This window comes from Emys orbicularis, chromosome 9, assembly GCF_028017835.1.
Source record: "Emys orbicularis isolate rEmyOrb1 chromosome 9, rEmyOrb1.hap1, whole genome shotgun sequence".
In the NCBI taxonomy this organism is placed as follows: Eukaryota; Metazoa; Chordata; order Testudines; family Emydidae; genus Emys; species Emys orbicularis.
This window is the reverse complement of record NC_088691.1, coordinates 85,377,703-85,392,960: the sequence shown is the minus strand read 5'-3', so window position 1 is coordinate 85,392,960 and position 15,258 is coordinate 85,377,703. Positions and strand designations below refer to the sequence as shown.

Below are 15,258 nucleotides of genomic sequence, written 5' to 3'. Positions count from 1 at the left end.
GGCAACAACCGATTTCCTTTTTTTTTTTTTCTCCTCAGCTCTTCCCCGGAGGCGGGGTGTGTGTGTGTGTGTGAAAGGGCTGGAGGGTATCCCACAGGAAGGAATTCCCAAATGCACCTTCCTGGGTTCTCAAAAGGGTTTTTTTGCACTTGGGTGGTGGCATCATCTACCCATCCAAGGTCAGAAAAAAGCTGTAACCTTGGGAATTTAATACAAGCCTGGAGTGGCCAGTATTAATTTTTAGAATCCTTGCGGGCCCCCACTTTCTGCACTTGACATGGTGGTAGAGGTGGGATCATTTTGAACCAGAGGCACAGACCTCAGGATTTTAAAAGGACACATTTTTCGTTTTGGCAGCCTGCAAAGCCTGGGATTTTTTCTTTCTTTTCATTTCTTTGCTGCCTGAGGGGGGAACAGGCCCGCAAAGGGTTCAGCCTGCAAAGCCAGGGAGTCCAACAAGCAGTTTATTTTTTCTCTCTAGCTTTGTAGCAATGAAATAGCTAGGCTAGAGTAGGGCAGCACTGAAACCCTAGAGCAACCAGTCTTCCCAAATTGGCACGCCACGGAGTAGACAGACCCAGATCAAGGCCAGATGTCCAGCTCCATGACAGAAATGCAGGGAGGGGATGGAGGACCAGAGATTTCCCCGGAAGGAATGGTCAGCCCTCCCCAACCTGAGATCCAGGTGTCAAGATGGAGGGATGCCCTTAACCCCAGACCAAAGTCTATGACAGCAGTTATAGATCCAGTTCCTGGGACCCACCCAGAACAAGCCCAAGGATTGGAACTGGTGGAGCAGTCAGCACCAGAACCTGTGCTTGCAACCCCACCAGTCAGGGGAGCAAGCACCAAAGGGTGCCACAAAGCCTGCACCTGCAGCTAAACCGGCACGAGAAGCTCAACTGGAGCCTGAAATACAACCTAGTGCACCAGCAGAGAGTGGTTCAGTTGATGGAGACACCCCCACATCACCTGCATCGCTTCCAGTGGAACCAAGTCCAAGTCCACAACCCAGCGAGGAACTAATGTCTCCAGCATTAAGGTGGCAGTTCCAGGCAGAGCAGGAAGCGGATGAAAGCCTCAAGGGAGCTTGGATGGCGGCACAGAGCGACCCACTGCCTCTCAGCTCTTCTAATAGGTCCAGGTTTGTTGTAGAACTCTTATATAAGGAAACCCTTTCTAGTGGGCACAAGGAGAACTGGCATCCTCAGAGACAGTTGGTAGTTCCAACTAAGTATAGGGAAAAGCTCTTGAGCTTAGCCCACAATCACCCTAGTGGCCATGCTGGGGTGAGTAGGACCAAAGACTGTTTGGGAAAGTCATTCCACTGGGAGGGGATGGGCAAGGAAGTTTCTACCTATGTCTGGTTTTATGAGGTGTGCCAGAGGGTGGGAAAGCTCCAAGACCAGGTCAAGGCCCCTCTCCAGCTACGCCCCATCATCGAGGTTCCATTTCAGCATATAGCTGTGGATATTCTGGGTCTTTTCCCTAAGAGGACACCCAGAGGAAAGCTGTACATACTGACTTTCATGGATTTTGCCACCCAATGGCCAGAAGTGGTAGCTCTAAGCAACACTAGGGCTAAAACCGTGAGCCAGGCATTGACAGACATTTTTGCCAGGGTAGGTTGGCCCTCTAACATCCTTACAGATTCGGTAACTAACTTCCTGGCAGGGATCTCTAGGTGCTTACAGGTTATTGTTTACTAATTTGTTCCAGTATTTTTCCAGGTATTGAAGTGAAGCTGGCTGGTCTATAATTCCGCAGGTCCTTCCTGTTTGCATTTTTAAAGATAGGTACTATGTTTGCCCTTCTTCACTGCTCTGAGACCTCACCTGTCCTCCATGAGTTCTCAACGATAATTGTTAATGGTTCCAAAATTGCTTCAGCTAATTCCTTAAGAATCCTAGGATTCATGACTGCTGACTTGAACGCATCCAACTTAAACACCTGTCTTCTTGATCTCATAATTTATTAGCTCTCCTTCCCTTCGAAATAGAGGACTTACATTTTCCTTTGTCTTTCTTTTCCTCCTAGTTTATTTAAAGAGCCTCTTCTTACTGCCTTTTATGTCTCTTCTAGGTGTCAATCATTTTTTGCTTTAGCCTTTCAGCTTTTGTCCCTACACAATTGTGCTATTCTTTTATATTAAAAGATATGCTATTGCTAAAATAATCTTTCTGACTTGTCACTTCTCCTGCCCCAAGAACTTCCACTGCCAACTTCTGAATATTATCTTCAAGGTACTTAAACTCAGCTTTGCCCATTCTTATCTGCCCCCCCTCCCTCCATGATAGCAGCCTCTATCTCCTGCAGCCCCATATGCATGGAACACCCTCCCCAAATCAAATCTGCACAGCTGACTACCCTGTTCCTTTCTTAATATCTGCCTGTGCCAGAGTGCATTGCCTAATTATAATGGGTAATTAGTGATTCATTAACCACATTCCCCTATTTTAGAAACTGAAGCCTCTAAATTGTACACATAGCAAATATATGTAAGCTGTGTTCTAAAACTGTCACTACTGTTTTCCTTACCTCTTCTCCCCCCCAATGCATATCCCCCTCAGTGTTCTACCTGCAGCTGTCACATCTTGTCCATATTTATATTGCAAGGTCTTTGGGGGCAGCAGCTCTTTTAAGTTTGTACAGCACCATTACAATGGGGCACCAAATCCTTGCTGTAATACAAATATTTAGTGTTTAAATAAGCACATTCTTTTCTTAATCATGGGAACTGTGTACATCACACTTCCAGCAATAGGACATAGAGACATCTCTGAGCACAATAGCTGTATTCAACAAGAACTTGAGTTAGTTATCTTTTATTTTAATAAAATACTCAGTAAAAAGCTGTTTAAAAATCTACAGGTAGAACCCAAACATTGATATAAGGCCTACAGAATGGGAATTTAAAATGCAACTAGATACATACTTTTGGAAACAGTTCTGTTATGCTCAAAATGATATAAATTAAGATATCTACAAAAATTAAGTGCAGCCAATCAACAGAAAATATTAGCTCTTCTGCAAATCTTGGCTTAAGCTCAAATAATGAAAGCTAAGATATTTACAAAACTTTATGGAACTATGATGAATCACAAAACAAAATCAAGATAATAGAATATAGATGAGCAGCAGAAATACAGTGAAAATACACATTAGTAATAAGATTTCACTTTCTTCAGAACAGAAGATTACACATTCAGCAGCACCCGACAGAACCAAGTTCAGCAAGTCCTTTAGATGCAATAACTTTTGGGTTTGTTGCAACACTTTTTGTTGTATTGTGAGTCTTATAAATTCCAATTAATCTATCTGCAATTTCAAACATGTTATTTCGCAGAGAGATGATGATAAACTGTGCATTTTTTGTTTGCTCCTGGAAAAGAAATAAATCATTTCATATTAATTCACAATATTTAAAAAAACAAAACAAAACCCTATACTCGGATATGAAGTTTGTAGTCATTAAAGCAAGTACAGATAACTTGGAAATCTTGTATTTATAACAGCTGTACATTAGAAAAGGATCCTCCTTTTAATATGCGTTACTGTTCAGGAAAAACAGATTCTCAGGTACTGATTGTCCAGAAAATCTGTGGGCCTCAGTAGTTTGGCTCTTGCAATAGTATAATCCTAATTCTAATGATCAAGGCCCAATCCTGCAAATACTTTTGCATAGGTGTTACTTCACTCACATGAGTAATTCCACTGAAGTCAATTTATATGAGTAAAACTATACTCCTGCATAAGTCATCTGCAGGATCAAAGCCTACATTATCGAATGCACTACACATGCAGACTACTATAGCTACAGTTCTTTTGCTCTTTTTTGATTTCCACAGGGCTTACTTACAATGCAACAAGGTAAACTACAAAACTGTCAGAATTCTTAAGTCTGGGATTGCTTTAAAATTTACACAAAAGCAGAGAAGATTGATTGTATTTTCCTCTACAGTGGACAGTGAGAAGGAAGTAGCCTTCTGTTATTAGAAGGCAAACCATTTAGGGATGCTGGTTTTATGCAACATGGAATGCAAGATAAAAAGTAGTAGTGTATAATCGCCTAAAGTTAGATATTCTGTTACTTTTATTTTAAAATACTTTATTGCCTGACATTTGAGGAAGAATAAAAACAACAACAACAGTATAATATAATAGTTGCTTTCTCTTCCCAAGTAGCCAATCAAACAAACCACTAAAAAACTCATACCCCATAAAAGTTAGGGGCCTGATTTTCAGAAGAGCTCGGCACCCAGGATTGAGAACAATGGGAGCTGCTACATGCTGAGCATCACTTATGAATTGCTACAGAAGAGCATTGATAATTTCTGGGAGGGAGAAAACTATTCTGGTAAATACTGCAGTGTAGTTATTCTATAGAGAAATACTTACATATATATAAAATGCTACAATTGATACATTTTTAAAGTCAAGGGCTGCATCAATCTCATCCATGAAATAAAGGGGAGTTGGCTTATAATGATGAAGTGCAAAAACCAAAGCTAGTGAACTAAGAGTCTTCTCTCCTCCTGATAGATTAAATATCTTCTTCCAGCTTTTCTTTGGTGGCCGTACACTGAAACAATTAAGAGTTTATAAATTAATTCCATTCATATTTATTAGTGTAGAAATTACAGTTTATAATATGAAAAATCTTCATGCCTCAATAAGTAATACTCATATTGTCTTAAACTTTAAATGTTCCTAGTAGAAATAATAATATTTAAAAGCACTTGAGTAGTTACCTTTCAGAAGTGCTCTTTACACTTAATATGGAATGGCTCTACAATCAGAATCAATTTATGACACATGGGGCAGAACCCATAATATTCACTTATGTTCTTCAAAACCAGCCACACACAATCTTATGTGTAGACTATTACTAAAATGGACAGACTTTCCCGTAAACCAAATCATTTCACTCCATTTATGTTGGAAATAATGAATTCCTTACAGGTTAATGTTCCATGTTAAAGTTCCAGAGCAGCTGGTGTCACTTTACAATTATTTTTTCTTGACAGAAGGAGTGACTTCTCCATACAAGCTACATTACATTTGTTCTCTCCCCCTAGAGTTCATCTATTTTGTTTAACTCTGAAACAGTGCAATAAAATGTGTCTTTCCTTACTATCCTTCCATTAATATTCATAAAAGAAATGATCACCATAGTTGGTTCAGAATAACTTTTCTGCTTCTTTAGTTCGTGTTTTAGAGCTGTTCAGTGAATATTTAAACCATAAAAATCAGGTTAAGAAATTAACAATGATTAAAAACAGTTTCAGTATGACCAAATGTTTGACAAACCTAAACATGATTCCTTCAGAGAAAGGATCCAGACTGTCTACAAGCTCTAATTCAGCATCTCCTCCCAAGGTAAGCATTTGGTAATTTTCCTTTAGTTTATTTGTTATTACATTAAATCCTGCCATAAACTCATTAAGCCTTTGTTTTCTAAGGTCTTCATAAGCCCGTCTAAAGTTGTCTCTCTCATTGGTAATTTCATCCAACTCTGCCACACGCTTCAAATACAGTTCTTCCTGAAGGGGGGGGGAAAAAAAAAAAGGAAACAAATGCAGTTGTTCCTTTACTTAAATTGAATTTCAGACCAAGTTACTTTTACTTTTTGAAAGAGCACTTTTTACTATTAGTAGCAGATAGCCACTTACATTATCACCTTAAAAAAGAAGGGAGGGTCATAGAATCCACATGGAGAACACTTCTTGATGAACCACATTTATTGTAAGGGAACTAAGCTTTTTTGAGTGAATGTCCACATGGATTCTATTCTTGGTGGAAAACAAGTAGTTGTCTTTTTACTTAGAGTTTGGTACTAAGTGTCCAACTTAAGCAATGACTACAGGACAGTCGTACCAAAATGAGCATCCAATCTGGCACTCTATGCCTAGTAGTAGTGTTTTGTAAAAGTATGGACCAAATTCCATGTAGCTGTCCTACAAATTAAAAAAATAAGGATTTTTTTCAAATGGACAGCAGCAGCTTTCTGAGCTCTAGGGCTAGTTGAGGCTTTCATGCTTTGAGACAGAATGTTCTGAATTTCAGCTGAACAGCTTCTTTCAGTGGAAGCAATCCAGCCAGCATTTGGCTGTTGCATGTAAGGAAGCTGGGTCCAGGTGCAGAATCTTACAGTTTTTCTGTGAGACTATTGGGGAGGGCCAATAAGGTGATTGCACTGGGGAAGGTGTGTGCGTGTGGGGGGGGCTGTACTGAGAGGTCCATCAGAACCAAATACGAAAACTGTCTAGTCCATGCTGTGGGTATCATAATAAAATCATTCCTGTGTCATGCCTACATACAGCAATCCCAGTGTCCAAAGGATGAGATAGGTGGCCATGTCAGGGAACATAGGAATGCACCACCTCTGGAAGAAAATGTCTTGTTGTTGTGGTCAGTGACAAAACATGTCTTGCTGGGCAACTCCAATTTGTAAAAGATGTTCTGTAGAACTGTGCCTTTGACTGACCACTTGTGGTGGTCTGAGAACTGCCTGCTGAGTTGATCTGCCAAGATGTTCTCAAGGCTGGGAAGGTAGAGAGTCACTGGTGGCATTTGATTCAGAATGCAAATTCCTCCTGACACAGTGGAGACCATCTGTGGTCTGATTATGAAATCAGAAATAATGCACAGCTGTAGTATTTTCTGTCAACATTTGGATTGTGGGTCTGTACTGAGGTATGCCAGCCAGGTAGCTTTGAGCCATAGGATGTTTACGTGGGAATTAGCTTCCAGAGGGGACCAAGGCCCCAAGTTTGAAGGTGATCTAGATGAGCTCCCCATCTCTGCGTGACACAGGTGCACAGAGGATGTTCTGTTCTACACCTGAAGAGGATCTTTCCACTAGTTTAATAAGGAGATGACTTCTTGAAGGATGTAAGCATCATGTCCATGTGGTACCTGCTGAGTTAATATGCTGATTTTAGCCACCCTTGCACACAGCACAAGTGAACTGCATGGGGAAGTGTGTCTCAAGAGTCTGAGGCACGTTCTCAGTGGTGCCTTTGGATAAGCTTTACGTTAACTGATGTTCATTATAGTTTGGAATTTCTCTTGTTGGAGGTAAGCTTTCAATGACCTGGAATCTAAGGGTATGTCTACACTACCCGCCGGATTGGCGGGCAGCGATGAATCCAGTCTAGTACATACATAGTATGTAAGAGAGCAGTATGACTGCTCAGAGCTACAGTATGAAACTGCAGAAAAACCTGAGAGTCTCTGGATTAAGTTTAGAAGTGTGAGCAACAAGGGTGATGTCGTGGTCGGAGTCTGCTATAGACCACCAGACCAGAGGGATGAGGTGAACGACGCTTTCTTCCAGCAACTAACAGAAGTTACTAGATCACAGGCCCTGGTTCTCATGGGAGACTTCAATCACCCTGATATCTGCTGGAAGAGCAATACAGTGGTGCACAGACAATCCAGGAAGTTTTTGGAAAGTGTAGGGGACAATTTCCTGGTGCAAGTGCTAGAGAAACCAACTAGGGGCAGAGCTCTTCTTGACCTGCTGCTCACAAACAGGGAAGAATTAGTAGGGGAAGCAAAAGTGGATGGGAACCTGGGAGGCAGTGACCATGAGATGGTCAAGTTCAGGATCCTGACACAAGGAAGAAAGGAGAGCAGCAGAATACGGACCCTGGACTTCAGAAAAGCAGACTTTAACTCCCTCAGGGAACTGATGGGCAGGATCCCCTGGGAGAATAACATGAGAGGGAAAGGAGTCCAGGAGAGCTGGCTGTATTTTAAAGAATCCTTATTGAGGTTGCAGGAACAAACCATCCCAATGTGTAGAAAGAATAGTAAATATGGCAGGCAACCAGCTTGGCTTAACAGTGAAATCCTTGCTGATCTTAAACACAAAAAAGCAGCTTACAAAAAGTGGAAGATTGGACAAATGACCAGGGAGGAGTATAAAAATACTACTCAGGCATGCAGGAGTGAAATCAGGAAGGCCAAATCACACTTGGAGTTGCAGCTAGTAAGAGATGTTAAGAGTAACAAGAAGGGTTTCTTCAGGTATGTTAGCAACAAGAAGAAAGCCAAGGAAAGTGTGGGCCCCTTACTGAATGAGGGAGTCAACCTAGTGACAGAGGATGTGGAAAAAGCAAATGTACTCAATGCTCTTTTTGCCTCTGTCTTCACGAACAAGGTCAGCTCCCAGACTACTGCACTGGGCAGCACAGCATGGGGAGGTGACCGGCCCTCTGTGGAGAAAGTAGTAGTTCAGAACTATTTAGAAAAGCTGGACGAGCACAAGTCCATGGGGCTGGATGCACTGCATCCGAGGGTGCTAAAGGAGTTGGCGGATGTGATTGCAGAGCCGTTGGCCATTATCTTTGAAAACTCACAGTGATCAGGGGAGGTCCCGTATGACTGGAAAAAGGCTAATGTAGTGCCCATCTTTAAAAAAGGGAAGGAGGAGGATCCGGGGAATTACAGGCCAGTCAGCCTCACCTCAGTCCCCGGAAAAATCATGGAGGAGGTCCCCAAGGAATCAATTCTGAAGCACTTAGAGGAGAGGAAAGTGATCAGGAACAGTCAGCATGGATTCACCAAGGGCAAGTCATGCCTAACTAACCTAATTGCCTTCTATGATAAGATAACTGGCTCTGTGGATGAGGGGGAAGCAGTGAATATGTTATTCCTTTACTTTAGCAAAGCTTTTGATACGGTCTCCCATAGTATTCTTGCCAGCAAGTTAAAGAAGTACGGGCTGGATGAATGGATCATAAGGTGGACAGAAAGCTGCCTAGATCATCGGGCTCAACGGGTAGTGATCAATGGCTCCATGTCTAGTTGGCAGCCGGTATCAAGTGGAGTGCCCCAAGGGTCGGTCCTGGGGCCGGTTTTGTTCAATATCTTCATTAATGATCTGGAGGATGGCGTGGATTGCACCCTCAGCAAGTTTGCAGATGACACTAAACTGGGAGGAGTGGTAGATACGCTGGAGGGTAGGGATAGGATACAGAGGGACATAGACAAATTAGAGGATTGGGCCAAAAGAAATCTGATGAGGTTCAACAAGGACAAGTGCAGAGTCCTGTACTTAGGACGGAAGAATCCCATGCACTGCTACAGACTAGGGACCGAATGGCTAGGCAGCAGTTCTGCAGAAAAGGACCTAGGGGTTACAGTGGACGAGAAGCTGCATATGAGTCAACAGTGTGCCCTTGTTGCCAAGAAGGCTAATGGCATTTTGGGCTGTATAAGTAGGGGCATTGCCAGCAGATCGAGGGATGTGATCATTCCCCTCTATTCAACATTGGTGAGGCCTCATCGGGAGTACGGTGTCCAATTTTGGGCCCCACACTACAAGAAGGATGTGGAAAAATTGGAAAGAGTCCAGCTGAGGGCAACAAAAATGATTAGGGGGCTGGAGCACATGACTTATGAGGAGAGGCTGAGGGAACTGGGATTGTTTAGTCTGCAGAAGAGAAGAATGAGGGGGGATTTGATAGCTGCTTTCAACTACCTGAAAGGGGGTTCCAAAGAGGATGGAGCTCGGCTGTTCTCAGTGGTGGCAGATGACAGAACAAGGAGCAATGGTCTCAAGTTGCAGTGAGTAGGTTGGATATTAGGAAAAACTTTTTCACTAGGAGGGTGGTGAAGCACTGGAATGGGTTACCTAGGGAGGTGGTGGAATCTCCTTCCTTAGAGGTTTTTAAGGTCAAGCTTGACAAAGCCCTAGCTGGGATGATTTAGTTGGGGATTGGTCCTGCTTTGAGCAGGGGGTTGGGCTACATGACCTCCTGAGGTCCCTTCCAACCCTGATACTCTATGATTCTAGTCTAGACGCAATAAATCGATCCCCGAGCGCTCTCCCGTCGATTCCTGTACTCCAGCGCCGCAAGAAGTGCAGGCAGAGTCGACGGGGGTATGGCAGCAGTCGACTCACCACGGTGAAGACATCACGGTAAGTCGATCTAAGTACGTCGACTTCAGCTATATTATTCATGTAGCTGAAGTTGCGTAACTTAGATCGATCCCCCGCCCCAGTATAGACCAGGGCTAATAGTGTTCCTATGAACTCTATGCTTTGAGTTGGAATAAGTGTGGGTTTCTCTCTTTTTGGCTTTGAGGTCCAAGATGGCAAACAGCTCTAAAGTTACTTGAGTTGAGTTTGTCACTGTAGATCTACCTAGAATCAGCTACTCATTGAGGTAAGGGTAGAACTGGATCCTTTGTCTTCTCAGATGATCTGCCACAACTGTCACGCCCTTGGTGCTGCTGAAAGACCAAAGGACAAGACTCTGTACCAGCAGTGAGGCCTTCCTATTAGGAACCTGGGATATTTTTGGATGAATGCAAGTGACAGTAACTCCCTTGGAGGTAGAGAGCCCAGAACCAGTCTGAAGCGCTAACAAAGGAATTATGGAAGCCAGAGTCACCATCCTGAACTTGAAATGATGGATGAATTTGTTAAGATAACAAAGGTTCAGAATTAGATACCAACCCCCTTTCTTTGGGATGAGAAAGTAATAGGGATAAATATCCTTGCTCCTGAATTTTTAGGGTACCTCTACTGCTCCAAGTTTGTAAAAAGGTTCAGCTGTATCTTGTGAAAAAAGGCAATGAGGTTTGAAAGAAAGGTCAGTGGATCTGAAGGAACTGGAATTAGATAGAATATCACATTTACAATTTTTAGGACATACTGGTCTGAAGTGATCCAGGCTACCTGAAAATAAAAAAATGCAGCTGCCAATGGGGAGGGAGGGCGGGCAATGATCCTGGCTGAATATCCAGACTGTGCAGGAGCCAAGGAAGAGGCTTTGAGTTGTCTTCACTAGAACCTGCTTCCTTCTTGGCAGCTCCAATATCCTCTAGGATTGGTACTAGTAAAAGGCAGAGAGATGCTGCCTGAAGGAAGACTGTTGTCTTGCTTCCTTCTTTTATGGGGCTAGAACATACAAACCCCATGAATCCAGTGGACCTGGTATTCTTTAACAAGTGGAGGACCTCATCCATTTTGAATTAAAAAGTTCACTACCCTCAAGTGAAAGTCCTCAGTTGTAGTCTGGACCTTCCTGAAGACATTCTCATTGCTATTGATGTAGCTATAGTACATGTAATGGTTATAGATATGTCCAGGCACTGTTCCATGGTGATTATGGCTTTCAGTTCCTCTCAGTGTTTCTCTGGTAGGTTGTCCACAAACAGTTTATCCCATTTCAAGTAAACATACTGTGAGAGGAGAATTGATAATTAGTCACACATTTGGAAGCTGGCTAGTAAGTAAACCTTGTGCCTGAAAAAGTCTATTTTCTTTAGGTACTTCTTCCTGGGTGTGGATCTCAGAGATCCTTGTTATTTCAACCTTTTCTGTACAGTGGCCACTAGAAGCAAACTTGGTACTAGAGGGAAATGAGAGTATTTAGATCCCTTGGAAAGGACCTTATACCTTTTGTCGAATTGCCTGGATGTGGCCAGTATTGATGCTAACATATGCCATAGGTTCTTTGAAGGCTCCAACAGAATTTCGTTTATTGACATGGCAAGTGTGCCGAACATGGAAGGGATGCAAGATATCCAGGAGCTTGCGGGACTTCTCTTGCACCACTTGTCGTGGAATATCCAGTGTCTCTACCATGCATTTGAGGTCCTGGAATGCCTTACAGTTATCCACTGAGGCAGGCGTAGATGGGGTTAATTGTCTCATCATGGGAGGACGAGGAGAGCAGTAGTTCTCCCCTTGTGGCTGTTGTTCCTCATCACTTTTCTTCTGTCTTTTTAAGACCTGAGGCTGTTTTGCCCTGGCTGTGATGGTCTATACTACCTCTTTGGGAAGAGGGATCCTGGAGGAACATGTGGAAAATTACTCCAAGAAAAATGCCTGATTAGTCGGGTGACCATGTATTCCAACAGCAGTGACCAGAGTATTACATGTTGACTGATTCAAGCAATGCCAAATGAAATAAAGCTATACTTCAAAAACCAGTAGAACACTTCAATCTCCCTGGACACTCAATAACAGACTTAAAAGTGGCAATTCTTCAACAACAAAAATTTCAAAAACAGACTCCAATGAGAAACTGCAGAACTGGAATTAATTTGCAAACTGGACACCATCAAATTAGGCCTGAATAAAGACTGGGAGTGGATGGGTCACTACAAAAACTAATTTTCCCCTGCTGATATTCACACCTTCTTGTCAACTGTTTGAAATGGGTCACCTTGATTACACTGAACACATTAGCACTACAAAAGTGATTTTTTCCTCCCTTCTTGTCAACTATTGAGAATAGCCCACTTCCACCTTAATTGAATTGGCTCGTTAACATTGACCCCCCACTTGGTAAGGCAACTCCCATCTTTTCCTATGCTGTGTATTCATACCTCCCTATTGTATTTCCCACTCCATGCATCTGATGAAGTGGGTTTTAGTCCACGAAACTTATGCCCAAATAAATTTGTTAGTCTTTAAGGTGCCACAAGGACTCCTCGTTGTTTTTGCTATACAAGAAGTTATCCACCTGCTGGAGATAATGGTAAAGCAATGTAAAGAGATTAAGCCTACTGTGATACTAATGGTAAATAACAAAGCCTTACCTTTTTATTATATTCTGCAATGGCACCAAGGTTTGGTTTCATTTCATGACATTGGGCTTCTAAAAGAGCTATTTGATTAGTTAGAATGTCTGGATCTTTAATTGCTTCAAGTTCCTCTTGATTTAGCACTGGAAGCTCTTCAACTAGTTTGTCTTCTATGGGATGCAGTGATATTTTTGATATCTATAATTCAGTTTAGACAGTTACTGAATATCATGTTTATGCTTGACAGTACAAGTTATCAAATAAACCTTGAAAATAGCTTTTAATACTAAATAGTACCAATTTAAAAAAATCTGGTTAAATCCACTGGATCAATACCCACACAGCCTTCCAAAACTAACAATTATTTCTTTCTCACTCCAACTCATTTTTGGTCCCAATTCAACCTACTCTATTCAGAGCTGGGAAAACAGTCTCTTTACAATATGCATCAAAGGTCAACAAATGCAGTCTTTTACCTTATAATTCTGCTTCTCAAAACATTCATGCAGGATTCTCACAAATGTGTCTTAGGGTTTTCGAGTGTCTACAGGCAGCAGTAGTGGGTAAATATGCAAGTCACCCTGGTTACTAATGGCCATACACTACTCAGAATATTCTACAAAGAACATTCCAATCAGTTCGTGGATGAGTGAGAAGCAGCTAGTTCTATCTGGGGAATGAAGCCTTAGTAAAATATTCATCTTTGTAAGGGAAAAGAGAAATGATTTTTGCATTCTGCTGTCCCCAAAAGTAACTTTAAAAGCTAGGCTGTAAATAAGGCCTTGTCTAAACACAAAAGTTGCACTGATTTAAATAAAACTGTCTTAAGTAGGTGTCTTAATCAGATGAAATAGTGAAACCAGAGCAAGTCCATATGTGGGCACACTTAAAACTGGTTACAGCTATCTTATATTGATTAAATTTCACTTGGTAATTGACCAAGTTGAGCTACTTCAATCTAAGACAGTTGTAAACAGTATAGCCACATAGGGATTTGGTCTGGTTTTACTAATTCTATTTAAAAGAATTTTACTTAAATCAGTGCAACTTTTAGGTTCAGACAGGCCTTAGATTTGAATGCTATCTATTTCCCTGAAGAAATGGAGATGTGCATCAACCAGGGAAGAAGTCAGGATCTGGAAAGAGTGTATTTGAATTGATGTGTCTATTAGCATTTCTGTATATCCCAACTCTATGCTAAAGAACAGGTTTGGACTGGAGTTACTAAAATTCACGGTTAACTATCCAACACCCCTGTTGTGAAAAGATCAGGTATCTTTAATATCCTCCAGAGTGATATTTTTATTCAGCCTATTATTCATATAAGGGAGTAAGTGCGAGTTCAACCTGTGCAAGTAAGCCAAGACTACCAATAAATATTTCATGAAAATGTGGAGCAGACTATCACCTCAAGAAGGAAATTGGTAGTTTTATTCACAAAGTGTCTGGGAAGCATCCCTATCTGCCCATAAGCATCCACCAGGTGTAGCATGCATAGGCAGTTGCCTGCCTCTGGAAGAGACATAATGGTTCCCAAGGTGACCATCTTGAGTTTTTTCTTTGACCATGTATTGATTTAGGTCCCTGAGTTTTAGGATGAGCAGGAACCCTTCACTTTTTGACCTACCAGGATATATTTGGAATCAAAACTCTTCTCCTTTTGTCCATTGCATGGGCTCAATTGCTCCAAGGAATGTGAGCCACACCTTCATCAACTTGCACCAAAGTAGGGTGCCAAGGCATAGAAACTGGACTGGAGTTCCTAGTCCAGGTATCTTTTGATCATAACTCTTGATAAATGAATTCACAGAGGGAGCAGGTTGATTGAAAAGGAAGGTGCCATTTTTATAGTTGCTTTTCAGAGCCATCACATGTCAAGAACATATACTCTATACCAAGGATCTTTTAAAAGTCAGTTTTTAAAATATTTTTGGTTACATTCACCCATTTATCAGGAGACAAATTGTCACCACACTGAGATTAATCGCTCATGGTTTACAGTTCAAAATATGAAACCAAAATAAAATATTAAATATTAAATATCTTACCTCTCTTTGCCAATATTTAATCTTTGTTTGATGCTCACCAATATGACTGTCTATTTGTTCAATTTTAAGTCTAATATTAAGAGCCTCTTTTTGAAGAGCATGTTCATCCTCTTGAATTGCTTTAATCTCTTGAAGTAAATTGCGATGCTCCTCCTGAACCTCTGGTAATGACTCCTAAGCAGAAACACCAAAAAATGTGAAGGTGAAGTTCAGTTAGTTGTTTGGGAAAGGTTTGCATTTCCAGTCCTATAATTTTAAAAAGTTTGTTATAGTCTCCATAGTTTTAAATAAGTACCAGTTAAAATCTGAATATACACTGAAGAAACATTTTTGCTAGCATTTGTTTTAAACTAGCTTCCGAATCTGAACAAACCACTCTGTGAAAGTATGTCTCGAAAACTGTGTTTGAATTTGCATAGTTGGATTATATTAATTCTGTTAAGAGTATGCTTTGGAACACAGTCAGTTCCCGTAGGTAGGGATGGTGTCATAGAAGCTGCCTTACTCCTGGGAACATCACCCACCCAGGCTGCCTGGTACTTGCTCTCTCATGACCCATGGATGATGTTCAGCTAAGGTAGGTGACTACACGGCAACACTCCCCAACTTCTGCCACTGGATGCCTCCCCTCTTCTCTCGGAAAAAAGAGTAGGGAAGACAA

At 41.6% G+C, this 15,258-nt stretch overlaps 1 protein-coding gene across 1 annotated transcript in view; it reads right to left on the bottom strand.

Moving 5' to 3' along the window:
- Positions 1-2,867: 2,867 nt before the first annotated feature.
- The window catches only part of SMC4 (structural maintenance of chromosomes 4), a 102,426-nt gene continuing 90,035 nt past the window's right edge, over positions 2,868-15,258 (bottom strand). Inside the window, exons 20-24 of the mRNA XM_065410309.1 lie at positions 14,598-14,771; positions 12,565-12,747; positions 5,311-5,543; positions 4,399-4,582; positions 2,868-3,382 (exon numbers count right to left, since the gene is read on the bottom strand). Coding sequence (XP_065266381.1) covers positions 3,206-3,382; positions 4,399-4,582; positions 5,311-5,543; positions 12,565-12,747; positions 14,598-14,771 — 951 coding nt within the window. The 3' untranslated portion in view covers positions 2,868-3,205. The remainder of the gene's footprint in view (positions 3,383-4,398; positions 4,583-5,310; positions 5,544-12,564; positions 12,748-14,597; positions 14,772-15,258) is intronic.